The sequence below is a fragment of the Rhamphochromis sp. 'chilingali' genome (assembly GCF_963969265.1).
Source record: "Rhamphochromis sp. 'chilingali' genome assembly, chromosome: 7".
Taxonomy (NCBI): Eukaryota; Metazoa; Chordata; class Actinopteri; order Cichliformes; family Cichlidae; genus Rhamphochromis; species Rhamphochromis sp. 'chilingali'.
In genome coordinates, this window is record NC_137934.1 from 37,764,579 (window position 1) to 37,785,828 (window position 21,250).

The 21,250-nt window shown below is 39.8% G+C and overlaps 1 protein-coding gene across 2 annotated transcripts in view; it reads right to left on the reverse strand.

The window, feature by feature from the left end:
* plxnc1 (plexin C1) overlaps nt 1-15,203 on the reverse strand; it is a 36,447-nt gene extending 21,244 nt beyond the window's left edge. The window contains exons 1-20 of one of the 2 annotated variants that reach the window (XM_080886145.1): nt 15,153-15,203; nt 13,737-14,856; nt 11,361-11,483; nt 10,451-10,585; nt 10,276-10,376; nt 10,096-10,201; nt 9,852-10,017; nt 9,486-9,588; nt 9,235-9,310; nt 8,739-8,780; nt 8,485-8,618; nt 6,636-6,815; nt 5,352-5,475; nt 5,037-5,207; nt 4,783-4,947; nt 3,800-3,908; nt 3,585-3,683; nt 359-462; nt 205-246; nt 1-115 (exon numbers count right to left, since the gene is read on the reverse strand). The exon at nt 1-115 is cut by the window's left edge and continues 10 nt beyond it. In XM_080886145.1, the coding sequence (XP_080742271.1) occupies nt 1-115; nt 205-246; nt 359-462; nt 3,585-3,683; nt 3,800-3,908; nt 4,783-4,947; nt 5,037-5,207; nt 5,352-5,475; nt 6,636-6,815; nt 8,485-8,618; nt 8,739-8,780; nt 9,235-9,310; nt 9,486-9,588; nt 9,852-10,017; nt 10,096-10,201; nt 10,276-10,376; nt 10,451-10,585; nt 11,361-11,483; nt 13,737-14,741 (3,100 nt within the window). In that variant the 5' untranslated portion in view covers nt 14,742-14,856; nt 15,153-15,203. The remainder of the gene's footprint in view (nt 116-204; nt 247-358; nt 463-3,584; nt 3,684-3,799; nt 3,909-4,782; nt 4,948-5,036; nt 5,208-5,351; nt 5,476-6,635; nt 6,816-8,484; nt 8,619-8,738; nt 8,781-9,234; nt 9,311-9,485; nt 9,589-9,851; nt 10,018-10,095; nt 10,202-10,275; nt 10,377-10,450; nt 10,586-11,360; nt 11,484-13,736; nt 14,857-15,152) is intronic. The other variant, XM_080886146.1, reaches the window with a different exon arrangement.
* Between the last annotated feature and the right edge of the window lie 6,047 nt (nt 15,204-21,250).

Sequence of the window (21,250 nt, forward strand, 5' to 3'; positions counted from 1 at the left end):
TGGTGAAACTCTTCTCTTCCTCGAGAGCATGCACCATGGAGGTGAGGAAGAGCTGGTCCTGGATCAGCCTGGACAAGCCCTGGCAACACTCATCAAGCTGAATCTTCACCACATCCTGATCATAACATAACATAACATAACATAACGACAGATGGAATGAAACCATGAAAACAACTGCAAACAACAGATGACGTCAAAACTTACCTGACTGATGTCTTTGATACAGGATTCCATCAAAGATTCATTCTGAAAAACAACAACACAGCTCTACTAAACTGACACCAATTGGTAATTTTTCACAGTTCACAGAATAAGCTTGTCACGTATCAGCATTTGGTTTCTTTTGAGCTTCGTTCACCTCAGGAAAAAAGATTCTGGAGGCAAAGTGCTTGAAATCCAGGAAAGGAATTGTTCCAACATTTTCCAGTAGATCAGCGTTTTCTGTCTGCAACTCCACAAAACCTGTGGAAGACACTCCAGTGAAGCTGACTTGATAAACCACAGGCTACGTGCACAAAGTACAAAGCATGAATGTCTATGTTATCAGGTGAAAAGTGAACTTGTGAAGCAGGCAAGTTCTTGCAGGTCACAGAAAAGAGGTAGTGAAAATGTCTAAGTCAGTGCAGTGTTGCAATTCACTGATTAATACAAAAATGGCCACATATGACTGCATCCTATAATGTCATTCTGTTTTACCATCAGCCTTATTAGTGTTATATAACAAAAACCATAAACAGGAACTCTATGTATGCGACACTAAGCAACCTGAAGATAGTGAAGCTGTAAAATACAGGCCAATATGTGGTAAAGTTGAGGCACTTATCACATACGATGAAACGCAGTTCCGATAATTTGGAACTTGCAGAGAACAAGATGCAAATGTGTCCTGGAAGATAATGTTGAAAGATTACAATAGGAAAACTTCAGAGTATAAAACTAAAAATAAATAATGCAAACTTTTTAACAGCTGCTACTTAATTTCTTAGAAGTATTTTAAATGCCAATACTGGCAGGTGAAGCATAAATCCCTATTGCATTATGGACTGCAGGGCAAATGAATACCGAAGCAACCAGGTATACATTTTAAGATTACATGCAAAGGAATTGTAAAAATCAAGAAAACGTTGGTGGTGTATGTGGTATAGTGAGCTCATGGGGTGGTGCTGGATGTCAGAGGGGACACATGATTATGATGGGACTAATGACTCCGTCTCCTTTTATAGTGACAGAGGAGACTGGCGGGAAGGGAGCATGTAGTGGAGGAAACCATGGAGAGAGTTGGTTCCGGGCTACAAGACTGTGCCGGAAATAGAAAGAGTGCTTTTGGTTAAAAATAAAGCTGAAACCATGAGAACTGTACACTGTGTGGGTAGGGTCATTTCACAACTTGCAAACTACAAACACATATCCAAAATAAAAACCTGTTTAAAATGTAAATAAAAACAGAATGCAATTATATGCATATTTCAGATGCCCACATTTTATTCAACAGAAAAGATGCAGGTTGTTAGAGAAATATTAGCTAATTTTTCCCTTTTTTCCGAGTTGACATCAATAATTACTTCCTCCAAACTGTCAGTGTGTCTATTAGATCCCATGTCTAGAAGTCCTAACAATAAATTTACATTTTGATCTTAGATATAATCAATCAATCCAAAAAGAGGAATGGTTTATTTTTTTTAGTCTGAATTCTGAACTCACAGGACAGAAACAACATTAATGAAGATTACAAATGATCTTGTTGTCGAGTCATATCTATGTTTGTCCGGCTAGACCTCAGTGGAGTGTTTAATATTCTTGATCACAATATTTTGTAACAGCGTTTAGACCATGTTGTAGGCATTAAATGTGCTGCGCTGCAGTGGTTTGAATCATATCTAATCTAGGAATTTTCTTCACACACTAAGGTTAATTAAGGAGTTCCACAGAGTTCTGTGTTAGGACCAGTTCTACTAGTCAGTATTATTAGAAGGCATAGCATACATTTTTATTGCTATGCAGATGATAATCAGCTTTATTTGTCTGTGATGTCAGACAGATACCAATTAGTTAAACCACATAAAGAGCTAAAGACATAAACACCTGCAAGACCTCTAATTTCCTGCTTTTAAATTTAGATATACTAAGGACCTTCTTGCTGTTAGACTATGCCATCATGCTGACCATTGACATTTTTAAAACTACAGTAGTACTGAAGTTGTTGTACTCTAACCAGATACTGGTTACCTTCCGTAACACAGTAATCTTAGACTCCGTTTTAACCAGGATATATCTTTCAGTGCAAATATTATATAATGTAAGACCTTCTCAATTTGCACAACATCTCTAACATTAGAAACATCGTGTTTCATGCTTGCAGTTCATACATTTATTACTTCTAGGCTGGACTACTGTAATTCATGATTATGTCAGGTAAGGCCTTCCCTGAACATTTCAACAAGACAATGCTAAACTGCATACTGGGTCTATAACAACAGCACGACTTCAGGGTATAAAAATTCACTTTAGTTGATGAATTGGCCCGACTGCAGTCCAGACCTTTTACAATCATTCATCTATTGATACAGAACCTCAAACTGACATATTTAAATTAATTATATTTCATCTGTCCACGGCGGTTATTTCTAAAACTGCCCCAAGTAGTTTGAATGTGGTTTTGCAAATGTAACTTTTCTGGTAACTTTGTTTTTGTGGTGACTCTTCACATAGACCTCACTTCCTTTTAATGTTGCACAACTGTGGAAAATTTATTTCCTCTGTCAGATAAACCTTTCTGAAGCGGACAGTGCAAAATATTTCTTATGTGCTTGTGAGGCACATCCACAGAGGGGCACACAGACCTCTACTAGCTAGGTAATAACAATAATAATGGATTGCATTTATATAGCGCTTTTCAAGGCACCCAAAGTGCTTTACAATGCCACTATTCATTCTCTCTCACATTCGCTCACTGGTGGAGGCAGCTACAGTTGTAGCCACAGCTGCCCTGGGGCAGACTGACAGAAGCGAGGCTGCCATATCACGCCATCGGCCCCTCCGGCCAACACCAGTAGGCGGTAGGTGAAGTGTCTTGCCCAAGGACACAACGACCAGGACAGAGAGCCTGGGGATCCAACCGGCGACCTTCCGGTTACAGATACGCTTCCCAACCCCCTGAGCCACAGTCGCCCCAAGGTAATGGCACCCTGACTAACATTTGGTACTAGGAAGAAATCATTGGACTCATTGTCAACCTGTGCTGGGGCAGTGGGTCCTAGGTTCCTCATGGTACATGACAATGTCTGGCCTCATGAGCAGGCAGCTCACAGAGGATGAAGGAATTGATACCATTGACTAACCCCTATACACGCCTGCCCGAAATCCAACAGAACACCTCTGGGACATTATGTTTCAGTTGATCAAACAATGGAGAATACGAATACTTGCATACATTCATAATACTGTACATCATCCAGTCCATATCATTATAGATATCCAGCATGATTTTTTTTCCTTGCACTGACATGCATTTTAAAAGCTTTTCTTTAATTTTCGAGCAGTATAAATTGTACATCAAAGTGATGCTGTGAGATTTTGTGACTGACCTTGTCTGATGTCATTCCTGATGTTGAGCTCAAGGTCTTCCACAAACTTGTTCATCTCATCAGCGAGCCTCTGCTGTTGTCTTTGGTAGAATAACGCCACTGCAACAAGATTATAGCGCAATGCAAAAGAATGGTATGGTTGTTAAAGAGTTGACCTGCACATCCTTTTATAGGCTGGTTAGGGACTAAAATTCACTTCTAAATTGTGTTCTTACCAGTAATAATGGCTGGTATCAGCAGCAGGACAAGGATCAGCATCGGAAAATAAGAAACTCCAGATTTATCTTTATTTTCCAGTGTGACAGATTTGTCTCCGTATTTTATCTATGAAAAAACCCAAAACAAACAAACAAAAAAACAAAAACAAATCACATACAGCATACTATACTGGGAAAAAGGCCTTGCATGTTTACATACTGGATTTTTCTTTGTTTTTTGCCACACATTGCATTAGTTATAGTTTGCAAGTTCCATATTGGGTTCCAGTTTGTTGTCAGAACTATATGCAATAAAAAAAATAATATAAACAAGGTGCTGGAAACATTCCCCACAGAGTCAATACTGAGCTGATATTATCACCCAGTTGCTGCAAATTCCACCATAATAGTCTGTGCAAACTGTTGCCCCAGTTTCCTGTTCTTAGCTGATAGGAGTGGGGTGCTCTGCTGCTGTACCCCAACTGCTTCAAGGTTCAGAGATGCTCGTCATCATACTTCATTGTAATGAGTGTTTTATTGAGCTACTGTTGTCTTCCTAACAACACTCTGGCCATTCCCCTCTGATCTCTAACATCAACATGGCATTTTCCACCAAGCAACCTTCAGCTCACTGCATATTTTCTCTTTGCCAGTCCATTTTCTCTAAACCCTAAAAGTGATGTTGGAAAATCCTAGTAGATCAGCAGTTTATAAAATACTCAGACCAGCCTGTCTAGCCTGAACAACCATGTCACATTCAGAGTTACACTGAGCTTGAATTTCAGCTGTTCAGCTTTACCATGATATTATTGGTAGGAGGGTTGCATTTACGAGCAGGTTAACAAGTATACCTAATGAATTCTATGTGAAAACATTCTCAGTACAATTTTAATTCCTATTTTACTGTACTAAAATACTGAAATGTTTCTACTGCCAGAATGAAACTGACATTACATCTCCACACAACTATTTGGTTTGGTTAACATGAAAGAAATATTTACCAATAATTGTTGAAATTCAGGGTTGGTTGAGCTTTTAATCTCACAGGTGAAAGAGTCAATGTTGTCACTGGTTTCTTTGGCTTCCATGGTGCAATTTTTTGGCTTGTCTTCAACGCCCCACACTGATAACTCATCTATCGTCATCTCCAGCTTGTCTGTTTTTTTCTAAATGAAGAAAAACAAAGGCTACATTTCAATGAACTGATGCCACACATACATATGTATGATAAAAAAAAAAGTATATTTAAAAATACCTGAATGGTGATGTGCACATCTTTCCCTGTCCTTGTGGCTGTGAAGCTGGTAAACTCAGGGTCTGGATAGTACGAGAGTTTTCTGGAGCAGGTCAAGGTTTCATTGGCTACTTTCAAATACACAGTACTGCTAGAAATGCTCAGAGCTGCAGGTGAATCATAGGTGAGATTCTGCAATGAAATTAAATGTACACAAAAGACAACACGACGTGACCAAAACAGCACGCAACATCACATATTCAGACACACTGTAATTTATAATTTTTGATATAACATGGCTGGTTAACTTAAACAGTAATAGAAGGTGTAATGTACCTGAGAGCTGATGTACCTGGGAAGTCTGACCTCCTGCATTGTGGGGCTGTGCATTGTGGGGCTGTGCATGACCCCTTCAACAAAGTTAAGATGGGACCCAGTGAGTGTGATCTTCCTCTTCCCACTGCAGGACACAGAGCACCAGAGAACATTTAAAATGTCTGTGTTTGTCTTTAACTGTATCAATCTTAAAATCTCTCAGTTTTAGTTGACTTATGTTGGCATAAAGCTGAATACATACCATTAAGAAACCAATGCCTAGGTAAAGATTGGTGCTTTAAACAAACTCTTAAATAAAATGGGGTTCCTTTTTAAGGTGAAAAAAGAAACTGAGATGACAGAATTTCCTTTTTCAGTTGCAACTAAAAGTGGAAGTAGCCTTATAGCAAAAGACTTTTTTTGGGAAGTGGCTCTCTTTCCCCATCAGATGACCCAGAACGGTTTCTCTGCTGCTTCCTAGAATAAATCTCAAAAATACGATTTAAGTTACTGTCAAAGCAGCAGGTCTTGACTCAAAAATAGTTCTGCTGAAATTTTGTCACGATTCACTACTGTTGCTTTAGCTAATTTATTGATGACAACACATTACATGTGTCACTTTAACTGTGTTGTAGCATCAGTGGAGTACTCAGTACCTCTGTACCTCTGAGCTGCATCGACAAACGCTTGTAAAGGAGAAGGCTAAAATCCTAAACAGATAGAAAGCTTTCTTCATCACTGTGTCATGTTTATTTAATGGTACCTTTGGTTCATTGGTGGATTTGGAGACAGTGTGACATCAGCCAAAGTCTTAGTATTTAAAAATAAAGCCTATGTTCAATAAGGAAGATCTGTAATTACTCATGTGCCTGCTTTCCTGGCAGCTCTGCTGTGAGTCGATTTCTTTACATTGCCTTCACTTTCACATTCTGTTATTTTCTTGCCTACCTGCTCCGAGCCATTCAGCCTCCCCCTCTCTATCATTTCAGCCTTATAGGTTCTTATTTGTGGATCCTGCCACCTCCTCATCTCCATCTCATTGTGTACAATCAGAGCCCCATCTAAACCACCAATTTCATCTTCACCACCACTAACACCTGGACTCCAGAGAGTCCTGTCCTAACTCGTAACTGGGATTCTCTTCTACCATGATGGGTATTAGAGTTCCAATTATATCTCAATATATCATGTTCAGTTTCACATCTCTGCTTATTGAACATTATAAGTTGTTTTAAAGTGTATATCTAAAAGAGATCCGTCATAACTTTAATGTGTTATTTGGAGGTTTCAGTAGAAAAAATGCACCTGATCCAGCTGCTGCTTGGAGTAATATTGGTGCATGATGGTAATGAGCTGTAGGTGATTTTAGCTTTGCCATGGCAATGACCATCTGGGAGGAGAAGACATACGTTGACCACGCCTTTGATATTTGAACTGGGAATGTGGAACGTCAGACTGAAACCAGTGTTGCCCCAAACAGAAGATCTGACCAGAACACACACAGACACAGAAAAAAAATCACTGACATTATCATGATACTCATAAACTGAAAACAGACAAAAGCTGAGTATCAAAATTTTCAACAACATAACTAAATGCCAGTCTAAACTACCAAAGTATGTGTTTTGTAGTTTTTTCAAAGTTACTTTTATTGTGATAAAAGAAAAAACCCTCAAAAGCCCGAAGAAGAAGATCATTAATTAAAACAGAAGAAACCCCAAAACAAAACAGTGAAAATAATTTACGTTAAATTCCTTAAATCCTAAAATAGGACAGTGAGCTTTAGTTTCAGGGTTTACTCTCAGTTGGTCTGTCTGAGAACAATGCTGAGAAAACATTTGTGCTGTTTTTACTTCAAACATTTAATCTATATTTCAGTATGAGTGGTGTTTCCCTGGAATAATCTCTAGATTTTACTGTGTGCTTTGTATCCAAAGCACAAACTATCAGTTGTGCATTAGTTGTGTGTAAAGTAGTGATGGGATTTCCGGCTCTTTTTAGAGAACTGGCTCTTTTGGCTCCGCTCACTAAAAAGAGCCGGCTCTTTCGGCTCCGAACCGGCTCTTCAGGTTGTTTTGTTGCTTTAATTGATTTATTATTAACAATAATATAAAATTATGCACAAAAGGAATTACTAATGTAAAAAAAAAGTGGCTTTATTTATATATGTTTATATATAAATATATGTGGTGGCCCCTAGAGACAAAACACGTACAAACTCCAAAACACATTTCTAGCGTTAACTGAACTTCCAAAACAGAGCTACCTAGATCACTTAAATTACATAATTGAAAGCATGAAAGCATATGTGTATTGTTTGTGTATTTATACACAAGCACTCATATATATTCAAATAATTAAAAAAAAACATGTTCATTTACCTGTTACTACCACACACCAAATCCAGTCGTTCCTAATTGCTGGCTTGTGTAGCCACTAGGTAACAAAAGCTCAACACTGCGCCTAGCATCCTGGAGCACTTCTGTTGTCTTTTGTTTTGGAGTTTTTACGTGTTTTGGAGTTTGTACGTGCTTTGTCTCTAGGGGCCACCGTAAATATACTTTTATTTATTCACTCCACATAAAATGTAATAAATAAAATGTAATACAAAAATCAACTAGTCACAGTACAACTTTTAACTATTTAAATTTTCAGCTTTTTCCTTTTAAACAAATTTAAAATGAAACAACACAAAACACTGCAAACCATAACACCATTAAATATAAATTAAAATATGAAAACAAAAAGAAGATGCACATTCTTTGTTATATAGGCCTGCATGAATAAACTTTCTGAACCCTTTAACATCCACAACTGAAAATAGTTGTGGATGATTACTATACCTTTCTAATGTGACGTTGTTGTCCCTGGCTCTCTTTCTCTCTTTCCCTCCCGGTCTGTTCCTGCGCTACTGCGAGTGTAACTACCACCCCTCCCCCCTCATCCCAGCGGAAAGCACAAGGCTCGCGTGCGGAGTGAAGCGGAAAAAAAGTGCGAGAGAGAGAGATGGTGTGAGAGAGAGAGGGTGAGAGAAGGGATAAACAAAAAAACACGGCTTGCAATAAGGAGCCGGCTCGCGTTGTTCACGTCAAAGAGCCGGCTCTAAGAGCCATTTCGTTCGCGAGTGACACATCACTAGTGTAAAGTGACTCACTCTTTTGGAGTACAGTCAGTATCGGCCTGCATCCTCACTGCAGTCACATTATCGAGGTTACGACCTGACAGCACTGCGTGGTTTCTACCGTAGAAAGACACCACACTGGGAGTGATGGAGGAGATCTCTGGGATCTGACAGTAAGACAAAAAATGATCAGCTTTAATCCACGGCCATCAGCTGATGTTGGAAGCTTTGAACACGAATAAGGTGTCAGAGGAACAATGAGTTTGAGGACTGAGGTTCAGACTCACAGAGAAGTTCTTCCCAGACTGCACATTTTGGCAAACGCTGTCCTGCAGGAGGAAGCAGAGGGAATCAATATGGCAGGTTTACTGTCATTGTCTAAAGAAACTATGTAGGACTGATGAGAATGGAAGTTCTGTCTTATTTACAAGGAAAGAATTTAATCACGATTTTTGTCAAGCAACTGAATTGGTATTTGTGAGTTGTCATAATCACTTAACATATTATTGCATATAATATTACTGCTTTTGAGAAGCAATAGATATTTGAACATTAGACCAACCCACCCTTAATAATGATTGAAAAATCTCAAAAGTAATATAAACTTAAAGTGGAAGACTTAATTATATGATAAGATAGACTTTCTTATTCCCAAAAGTAGATTTAAAAAAGATACATCAAAATAGCCTAAACATGTAGAATGGTATCAGCGAAATAAAATTAAAACAAATATGTTAATGAGGAAAAACCTGAACTAGGTAAACTAAAGGCATGAATTATTACATTGATCTCTGTTTGATCGGCCCAGGAACATCTGTTTGTGTTCCATCCACAACCAGCTTTGATGCACTGCTGACACCTGAAGAGAAACAATTACATATTAGTGTTGAAATCATCAAGAAAACGATAATGTCCAAAAATACAACATAAAACAAAGAGACTCCTCAGTAGTAATACATTTTACTTGGTGATGACACATAATGTTGTGTTATTAGTGATCCATCTTCATAATCTTTATAATTGATTGGACTTACAAGACTGAACTTGGTGGTCCACTGATGTCAGAGCAGTTAGTCAACCTCAGCTGTTCTGACAGTTGTGTTGAACCAAGTCTAAATTTCACTGTGACATGCAGACCTGTTAAATAAAATAAATAAATAAAAAAAACACGATCAGTGTCATAGCCTTCAATTGCTAATTTTTAGACATATATGTTTAATGAGTTGCAACAGTTTGTAATAACGAACAGCTCAGATTTGTCAACTAGTAAAGAATATTTCATCTGTCAGAGTCAGCTCTGTAATGTTTCTATTTTGCTTTTTGGGAAGTGTTGCAGATCAGTAAGCAGGTCTGACTGCAAAGTATTTCATTCGTTGGATTATTTATGAAAACTCACTGACCATCAGCAGGAAGTGTACGATCAGACAGGATGCAGGTGCATTGTGGGAACTGTGGAGGAGGGTTATTCAAAGCACAAATCGAGCTGGACCTTGCAGTGAACTGACAGGTAAAGTTGGACGACACTTCCTGGCCCACAGTCAAGTGTGTGTGGATTTTTAGTAAAATCTGAAAATGAAGAACATGTGTGAGAAATACCTGAAAGCCACAAATGATTGCAGTCCCGACTGTGTTTGTAAGCTGTACCTGTCCGTTTGTGTCCTTTTCAACTTTGTGGGAAATCATTTTGTGCTGGGACTCATCAGGAATGGACAGCCAGTCTGAATCTGTGCAGTCATCTTCAAATGTGCAGCTAGGAGAAGAAGGAGAAATGATCACCAAGTTCAGAATAGTTTGGAGACATCAGCTGCATGTTGTTTCTCTCACCTGCTTTTAGAGCCACACCAACCACAGTATGGATCCTGTGCAGACCAACACTCCTGCACACTTGTGTACGAGCTGCACTTTGACACAGGAACTCGCCTTATCTAGAACAACAAACACTTTAAAATGCAGCACAGGTACATGTGACATTAAGATAATCAGTAAATAATTTAAGTACCTGGTTTCTAAATGGCACATACACATGTTTATGACCCACTGGATCCAGATGTAATTTGGGAAACACTTTGCGATCATCACTTGTCCTGTAGAGCACCGTGGGACAGGCAGCGTGATAGTTCCTGTCCACAGACAGCTGACAACAAGAATTTGTGAAAATAAGAATTCACGTTTTTATGTTTAATGAACATTTCAATTGCTTATTTTTCTCTGACCACTATCTTCCAAATGAAAGGCTGTTTATTTTAAGTTTTCCCTCATTCATAAGAAGCTCTTATGTGTTTGTGCTGCTTGGATTCAGTGTCATGCTGATATCTGCTGTATATGTTGTGAAACAGTCGGTATTTCTTATCTGTAAAACAAACTTTCCGACTTAATCACAAACTGTGATCAAAGAGTCGATATGACCGAAAAAAATCAAACCATGACAACATCCCTCTCAGCTTGTTTCTCTATCTCTTGCTCTCGTCATATTAGATAAAATACTTGAAGCTTTTTGAGCTTTCAGGGTCACAGCTCTCATTTCTCCACTCCACAAACAAAACCTTGCAGTGTGTGAACAGATGAACTCACAGTGAGACTAAGAGCACACAAAGAAGCTACAGGGACCACAAGTGACTGCAGTTTGCAGCAGACTTCAACAATGAAATAAAATGAGACTAGTTCAAATAAGCAAGCTAAAAAATCATGAATAATTTGCCTCTTAAAAAGTTTTGGTTTTTATTTATCTTGGGTCAACGGTTGTTCGTGATTTTATGAATAGATGCTAATTCAACAAATATATTTTGGTGACAGAACTATCTTTCATGTTTGTTTCATGTGAGGAAGCCAGTGCATTTCAGGATGATGAAATGGCATCTTAAAATCAGGCTGGTAAACTAAGTACTTTAGATGTTTCATTTCATACACACCTTAATGAGCTGGCCGTCTCCTGTCCCAATGAAGAAAACCATCCAGCCTCTCTGCCTCACTGCCAGCACAGAGGTCATGTAGCTGTGCCTGAAGAGGACTGCCTTAGGTTTTAGGATCTTTGGCTGAGAAACAAACACACTGATCATCAAATCTGATATTGTAGATATGTTAAGATTAGAACTTTTTCTGATGATGATCAGAAAAAGGTCCCACATATGTTTAGGCCCCAGAGTTCAGTGCTACACCCCTGCTCTCAACTACATATTCAAATAGTGATGAAGTCAAACATCATTCAGTGAAACTCAGTTTGTCTGTCACATGCACCAGCAGACATACCAGCAGCTTAAATAATTCAGACTCCTTTTTCTTGTGTCTTCAGTAAAACTTTAGAATTTCTTTGATTTTGTGTGTGTGTGTGTATATATATATATATATATATATATATATATATATATATATATATATATATATATATATATATATATATATATATATATATGTATATACAGTGGGGCAAAAAAGTATTTAGTCAGCCACCGATTGTGCAAGTTCCCCCACCTAAAATGATGACAGAGGTCAGTAATTTGCACCAGAGGTACACTTCAACTGTGAAAGACAGATTGTGAAGAAAAAAAAAAAAATCCATGAATCCACATGGTAGGATTTGTAAAGAATTTATTCGTAAATCAGGGTGGAAAATAAGTATTTGGTCAATAACAAAAATACAACTCAATACTTTGTAACATAACCTTTGTTGGCAATAACAGAGGTCAAACGTTTACTATAGGTCTTTACCAGGTTTGCACACACAGTAGCTGGTATTTTGGCCCATTCCTCCATGCAGATCTTCTCGAGAGCAGTGATGTTTTGGGGCTGTCGCCGAGCAACACGGACTTTCAACTCCCGCCACTATATGGGGCGGGAGTTGAGGTCTGGAGACTGGCTAGGCCACTCCAGGACTTTCAAATGCTTCTTACGGAGCCACTCCTTTGTTGCCCGGGCGGTGTGTTTTGGATCATTGTCATGTTGGAAGACCCAGCCTCGTTTCATCTTCAAAGTTCTCACTGATGGAAGGAGGTTTTGGCTCAAAATCTCACGATACATGGCCCCATTCATTCTGTCCTTAACACGGATCAGTCGTCCTGTCCCCTTGGCAGAAAAACAGCCCCATAGCATGATGTTTCCACCCCCATGCTTCACAGTAGGTATGGTGTTCTTGGGATGCAACTCAGTATTCTTCTTCCGAGTTGAGTTGAGTTTATACCAAAAAGTTCTACTTTGGTTTCATCTGACCACATGACATTCTCCCAATCCTCTGCTGTATCATCCATGTGCTCTCTGGCAAACTTCAGACGGGCCTGGACATGCACTGGCTTCAGCAGCGGAACACGTCTGGCACTGCGGGATTTGATTCCCTGCCGTTGTAGTGTGTTACTGATGGTGACCTTTGTTACTTTGGTCCCAGCTCTCTGCAGGTCATTCACCAGGTCCCCCCGTGTGGTTCTGGGATCTTTGCTCACCGTTCTCATGATCATTTTGACCCCACGGGATGAGATCTTGCGTGGAGCCCCAGATCGAGGGAGATTATCAGTGGTCTTGTATGTCTTCCATTTTCTGATGATTGCTCCCACAGTTGATTTTTTTCACACCAAGCTGCTTGCCTATTGTAGATTCACTCTTCCCAGTCTGGTGCAGGTCTACAATACTTTTCCTGGTGTCCTTCGAAAGCTCTTTGGTCTTGGCCATGGCGGCGTTTGGAGTCTGACTGTTTGAGGCTGTGGACAGGTGTCTTTTATACAGATGATGAGTTCAAACAGGTGCCATTCATACAGGTAACGAGTGGGGGACAGAAAAGCTTCTTCCAGAAGACGTTACAGGTCTGTGAGAGCCAGAGATTTTCCTTGTTTGAGGTGACCAAATACTTATTTTCCACCCTGATTTACGAATAAATTCTTTACAAATCCTACCATGTGGATTCATGGATTTTTTTTTCACATTCTGTCTCTCACAGTTGAAGTGTACCTCTGGTGCAAATTACTGACCTCTGTCATCATTTTAAGTGGGGGAACTTGCACAATCGGTGGCTGACTAAATACTTTTTTGCCCCACTGTATATATATATATATATATATATATATATGTAAGTGTTTTTTATGGGAAAGTTTGAGCCTAACATTAACTGTTTATGTGAAGTAGCAGACTGAGTCTGAATCGATTGATGTTTCTAGTTTTGTGACCACACTGTGTGATAAAGTAATCTGCCTCTCTGTGAACATTTTGCTTTCATGATTGTCCACATGAAAATGTGGAGGCACAGATGGAAACTACATTCAGGAACCATTCAGAACATGTTTAGAAGTTATACAGCGACCCACCGTCACTTCTGATGGCACAGAGGTGTAGAAGTCTGGATCTCTGTCGGTGTTCCTGCTGTAATCAGGGCTGATGTCAAACACCATCAGCTTGGTGTCGGTATCTCCTCCATCCACACTGAACACGCCGCTCCAAAGCACCGGCTGCTCCCCCGGGATGACCGAGGAGGCCACGAGTCTGCTGCTGTCACCGTCAGAGACACTGAGAGTTGCGCCCCGCAGAGACTTGAGTGTATCAGTTTTGCTTTTTTCGCCTTTGAGCCAAATGAGACGGACTCTGTTTGTTTGAGCTGAGAGCGCGTTGGAGAACAGATAGATGGTTGAATTAAGCTGAAACCCGTCAACAAACTCCACATCACCTTTACTTGTGATCTGAGGTGTGCCTGAAGCTCTATCAGTTATAGAAAATATACCTCCACCTTGTTTGTTATCTGTATTTTGAAGGTTGATAGTCTTCTGATTGATACCACACTTGTTGTTTTCGGGCTTTTCTCTGTTTTGTTTGATCGCGGTCAGAATGTAAGTGTCAGTCTGAGTTTTCTTCTTCACATCCACCAGAAAGCTGACTGACCTGCTGCTGCTTTTCAGAGGTCCCACCTGGATGTGTTCTCTGTACAGAAGGTTGGAGATGTTCTTCAGGTCCAGAACCTCGCAGTAACTGCAGTCATCGTCAGTCACACCGCAGCTGATCAGAGAGTCATTGCTTGTAAAAGGCAACAACACGTTGATGCTGAAAGTTGCGTTCCCCTCAGCTGTGTCAGAAACCCGGTGAAACTGCACATCATCCTGCTGGTTTCCGGTCTTTATTATTCCCCTCTGGGTCAGACTGTTGATCAGAGTCAGGTCGTGGCTCAGCTGGTAGAGCCTCTCCTCTGTGGCGATGTAAACCGTGTTGGAGGTCATGGCGAATTGGCGGATGTTTCCATCAAAGGTAAAGCCTCCATCCTCCTCCTGGCACAGACCCAGTTTTCCCCAGAGAACAGAAAGCAGAGCGAGCAGCAGGATCATCTTGTAGCAGCAGTGATACTTGTGCCTGAGACACCGTCATGCACTGAAGGTCTGCATGGCACTCTGCTCTGAGACACAGTGCCTCTAAACTCGTGCGTAAAAGCGCAGTGCGCCTCTGCTGAAAAGAGAAGTGTTGAAAGTGGAAGGAAGCACGCCCAGTTAATAGAAAAATCCGATTTTAATTTTAGGATTTAACATCATTAATATTTTCCCTCAGCTGTTTTCTTCACTTTCTGCCATCTTCTCAAGTCTGTACAGTTTAGTGTGACAGCAGAACCTGAACAAAATCTAAACAGTGACAGCACTCAGCGAATGAGAAAGCGTTTGTTGAACCTTCAGTAAGTTGTTACACACTGAAGGACGACAATGTTCATCCAGGTGCACACTGAGGTTTATTAATCTGAAACATACCTGAATAATAGTTCTGCGTTACTGTTGACTTCCATTACCACGACAGACCTGTGTTACTTTTGTAAGAGATGACTTTGCCAGTCTTTTATTTGTGTGATCTGCCACCTACTGGAGAAACTCAGTAGGTGGCAGATCGCCACCTACTATCACCTTAGAGCCACGTCAGGTGAGAGCAAATGAGCTTTTTCATCTGTACTATGATGTCAAAGGATACACACTGTATGACTTTAATAAAGACAGAATATTTTAATTCGATGTGTTTCTATGTAATTTGAACTTTGCATCAGCTGAGCACAGGTCCACTGATCCCTGCAAAACACACACAACTTCCTACAAGTCCTAATGACAGAACAACAAAGGCGACATCCAGTGTCAGCTCTGGGAAGTTACTTTCTCATGTTTCTGGCATCCGTTAAATTATCACCCACCAAAATATGAAAATATGACTTCTTCTACTCTAACAAAAACCACCAGATTGTTATATAATAACAAAAATTTGATTCATTCTTATTTCTGATGCTAGTCTGAACAAAGTGTTGGTCATAATACAACTGTGAAAATGTCCCACTCTGTGCTACCACTGTGGAAACAATATGAGTTTAATGTTGACAGTGTTGCTGTAAGACAGGTCTGTTCTATAGTACTTTGGATAAGTTGGAGAGATCTTCTCAAATTTGAGCTCTAATCACTAGACCACAATCACATGTTTCCAAATCTGTTAACAGAAACTCCAAACGACCACATCACTCTGAGTCTGAGATACGAGAGCAGCTTTAATGTACGGAACAAACAGAATGTAAGAACTATTAAGACTTTTAATTTGTTCATAGTTCATAGTGTAAATGATTCAAAGAGTCAAAGAAAGACTCTGCAAACAAAGATTAACAGTAGTGATCCAGTTTAAAATATTGACCCACAATAAACATATTCAACTGTCTTTCCTAACCCCAACCCTCACTCTGAGCATCATCTAGCTCAGCTCACTGCTCAAGACAATAATTTAAATTGTTGACTACTTGTAGTATCAGGGATTTCCCAGACAGCGGTGATGAAAGCAACACATCTGGCATTATGAAAAGGGAAAATTAAATGCAGGCAGTAATGACGTCGGCAGTAATGACACCCAGTTACGCTAATCGGAGGTCACTAAAATCAATATTGAATCTGTGTGGAACTTTGCCAAAACAGTGTCAGACTCTGTAGTTTTCTCTGGTCCCCAATCAGACCAGGAGTGACATGTTTAGCCGCATGTTCTCCTTAAATTGTTGGCTTTCTGAGTGGTGAAGAAACTGTGAGCCAGGAGGGAGGGGGTGAGTGAGTGAGTCCTGAGAAATTTTTTTGTTAAGATACTGGATGTTGTTTTCGCCACAATTTTAATTATAAGCTAGATACATTGCTGCTAACAGCAACAGGGATGAGTCAGTGAGTTGGTTGGGCTTGTGAATCATGATTCATGAGTCAGTAAAGTGATTCTCGAGTACTGAACGATTCGTTCATGATTTGCGTATCACTAGCTAGGACCAATTCTGTTTACATTTACATGCTTCCCTTAGGCAGTATCATTATAAAACATAGCATACATTTTCACTGCTATGCTGATGACACCCAGCTCTATCTATCTGTGAAGCCAGATCACACACACCAATTAGTTAAACTGCAGGATTGTCTTAAAGACATAAAGACCTGGATGGCCGCTAACTTTCTGCTTCTTAATTCAGATAAAACTGAGGTTATTGTACTCGGCCCTAAAAATCTTAGAAATATGGTATCTAACCAGATTCTAACTCTGGATGGCATTACCTTGGCCTCCAGTAACGCTGTGAGGAACCTTGGAGTCATTTTTGACCAGGACATGTCCTTCAACGCACATATTAAACAAATATGTAAGACTGCTTTCTTCCATTTGTGCAACATCTCTAAAGTTAGAAATATCCTGTCTCAGAGTGACGCTGAAAAACTAGTTCATGCATTTATTACTTCCAGGCTGGACGACTGTAATTCATTATTATCAGGATGTCCAAAAAACCCGCTGAAAAGCCTTCAGCTAATCCAAAATGCTGCAGCAAGAATGCTGACAGGGACTAGAAAGAGAGAGCCTGTTTTGGCTTCCCTTCATTGGCTTCCTGTTAAATCCAGAATTGAATTCAAAATCCTGCTCCTCACATACAAGGTCTTAAATAATCAGGCCCCATCTTATCTTAATGATAATGGTCATATCACCCTATTAGAGCACTTCGTTCTCGCTCTGCAGGCCTACTTGTTGTTCCTAGAGTATTTAAAAGTAGAATGGGAGGGAGAGCCTTCAGTTTTCAGGCCCCTCTTCTGTGGAACCAGCTTCCAGTTTGGATTCAGGAGACAGACACTATCTCTACTTTCAAGATTAGGCTTAAAACTTTCCTTTTTGCTAAAGCATATAGTTAGGGCTGGACCAGGTGACCCTGAATCCTCCCTTAGTTATGCTGCAATAGACGTAGGCTGCCGGGGGATTCCCATGATGCATTGAGTTTTTCCTTTCCAGTCACCTTTCTCACTCACTATGTGTTAATAGACCTCTCTGCATTGAATCATATCTGTTATTAATCTCTGTCTCTTTTCCACAGCATGTCTTTCATCCTGTCTTCCTTCTCTCATCCCAACCGGTCGCAGCAGATGGCCCCGCCCCTCCCTGAGCCTGGTTCTGCCAGAGGTTTCTTCCTGTCAAAAGGGAGTTTTTCCTTGCTCACAGGGGGTCATATGATTGTTGGGTTTTTCTCTGTATGTACTGTACAATATAAAGTGCCTTGATGTCACTTTTGTTGTGATTTGGCGCTATATAAATAGAATTGAATAAAATTGAATTGAATTGATGCAACAGCATTAATGGTCATCTCTGCCTAGCAATGTGAGCCATTCATATTCAGGTGTCATCTTCGCAATGACTCTTAAGCGAATTATGATAATGTGTAGTAAGAGGAGTCCAGGCTGACAACTACACTAATTTAAAGAGTAGAACAAGAGCTGACAGAGGCCACTGAAAGATGGAACCAATAGAATATGTTTTGCAGGTAAGCATGTAAAAGCAGTGACATTTTTTTCTTTCTTTATTGCCAGAAATGTTTGTGGTGATGTACTGATATACCAATAGCCGATCCAAGGACAAGACTGTGCACCCGCCCATCCAGGGCTACACAGCTGTTATAACTGGACTGTGTGACTGTCATGGTCCTGGGTCATTTTGACCCAGCTTTTTTTGTTTCCTTTTGGTATCACCTTGTGTTTTGTGTTAATTCTGATTTTGGTATTAGTTCTTAGGGTTTGGTTCTTGTGTTTAGTGCTTGAGTGTTTTTATCAGCCCTACCTGTGTCTGTCCTCTGTACTCTGTTTGTATCCCCGAGTTTGTGTTGTAAAACAGTCTGTGAGTTTCCTGTTTTACTTTGTAGGTTTGTGTCTCGTTATGCCCATTAGTTCCAGCTGGGTTCCCTTCCTGTGTGCCATTTCCTGATTACCTGGTGTGTATAGTGTGTGTCTGCCTGTGCTCCTCCACTATGTTTCTCTGCGTCTCTCTGTCCAGCCTTTCTCATCTGCCATCTCTGAGTTTCTCCCGCTGACCTTATGTTCCAGGTTTGTTTGTTAGTTTACCCAGTTTAGGGTTATGTTCAGTTCTGCCCTCACCTCTGTTATTTTCACTGTAAATAAACCTCCACTTGCATCTCCATTACCGTCTGCATCTTGGGTTCTCATTTATTCTACCACACGACTGCTGCCCCAGCCGTGACAGTGACTCTCAATGAAGCACAAGGTTGCTAGATCAAAACTGGCAACCTTAAAATGGAGATCCTGGAAACTTCCTTTACCTGGATGGACTTGCATCAAGACTGAAAAAGGAGAGCAGGTCTGAGCTACTAGGCAATTTGTTTTCTCATGTTTACATGATTAGGGGAGTTTACATTTCTTTCTTTTTTTTTAATCATAGATTTAAGAATAGATAGTCTTTCTATAGACAGAGCTATAGAGGTTACACTATAGATTTAAGATTAACCGGTCAGAGTGGGCACGCTCCGTTTTGCGCAACTACTTCTAAATCCTTGTAGAACTGCAACCACGTAAGCTAGCGCAATAATTTTTTTTTGCATATGAAACCGGAGGAGTTGCATTTACATCTTATGCCATCGGCTTTTCCTAGGTCACGGTTTCCTTCCACATAAAGCTATACAAAAACTGCATAAAAAGCGCTTGCAGCAACAAAAACATAATATTCCAGAAACACGCTTTGCCGATCCGATCAGCTGTTCATAACACTTCCTACGTTAGAATAGACGTCAGCGTGAACTTTTGCATGTCCACCATTACTTGCCCGAAACCGAAAGTGATGTCATTTTCACGGAAATCTAGTTTTTTTTTTTTTTTTTTTTCTTTTCTTTTTTACCATCAGGGCCTCATGAGCCTATACTGGTGTTTTTAAAAGTTATGTTTGACTTTATGACTTTCTGTGTCGTTTCTGGGATGCTTAGAACTAAAATAGCACTGCTGGAAATAGTTTATTTTGATGCATATGCTGCGTTTTTGCAAATTTGCATTATAATATTTATTTTCGTTTTTCCTGCAGTATATAAAAATTAGTGTATTTCAAAAATAAAACTATGAAGACACTAAAAATAAATTTCCTGTGGTGGGAAACTATTTTGTGCAACTTTTTTGTATTTACAGTTGAGGGATAAGCCTCTTAAATTTCTCTAACTAGAAATATGTTAAAAAAACAAAAATGATTTTCAATTTTTTTGTAGTTTATTGCACTTTCTTGCACTTTATGTAATTTCTATGCACTTAATGCATACATATTATTAAAATGTAGGCTCTAATGGTTGTACTGATGTATAGCAACTTGAAATGCTCCCAAAAATGGCACTACAACATGTAAAAATATAAGCTGTGGCGGACTTGGTTCTATGGTAGGTCTTAAAGGGCAACTTAAACTGTAATTTCAGGATTTGCTATTGAATAATGTTTCAGTGATCACCAATGTATGTAAGAGTACAAAGTGTGACAACCAACCATGGTCGACCTCAGGGCTGGACAAAACAATCGGCCCTTTTTTCCTTTTTCATCCAAACAGCCCAGTATGATGACTAGTTGGATCGCTGGACAAGAAATGAACCACTGGCCTGCTGCTAATGTTTGTATGGCCATTGCCCACTGCCTCCCCATCTCCAGCTGCCTCCCAATGCACTGTTGTAGCATTTCTCGGCTGGGATGTAGGAGCAATATCTTTTCTTTAATGATAAAACAGGTGTGAGTCATATCGTATGTCTACTTCTTTTTAGTTTGTACGCATGTTATGTGAGGGGTATTTCAATGAATGGGTAGGAAATATATTCACCCGGTCACTTTTATGGCCTTTTCAAGCATTGTAACTTTACCTACACTCTTCATCTCTCTTGTACACTGTTCATTGCTTTGGATGGTTGACCCCAGGTATTTACAGTAAACTCATCTGCATTCACTACCTCCCTACATATCACATAGTCACCTGTGAACATCGTAGTCCATGGAGACTTCTGCCTGACCTCATCTGTAAAAACTATCCATCACTATTGTAAATAAGAAGGGGCTCAGCACTAATGCTTGATGTAATCCCACCCCAACTTTGTACCCATCTGTCACTCCTACTGCACACCTCACTACTGTCTTACTGTCCTCAGTGTATCAACATCACATACTTCTGTCACTCCTGACTTCAACAGCATTAACAGATTTAACTCTCGGTAGTTATCACAGCTCTGCACATAACCCTTGTTCTTTAAATTTGGCACCGGGACACTTCTTCTTCACTTCTCCACTCTTCTTCTACCCTCACTTCCTCCTTACTAATCCTCTGCACTTTGAAACTCATTAACTGCCCTCCATCTGTCCTCCTCTTTCTCATTTTCTACATTTATGAAGCCTCAAAGTGCTCCTTCTATCTTAACAACATAGAAGAAAGCATTGCAATGGTTTTGGTGATTTTTTTGACAGTGTACTGTTTTTGTAATGTTTTGAAAATTATGTAAGGACACCACTATCTACTATCTTAGATATATCATTCATCTGCCTTACCTTCATTGTAATCTAAAATCACTTCA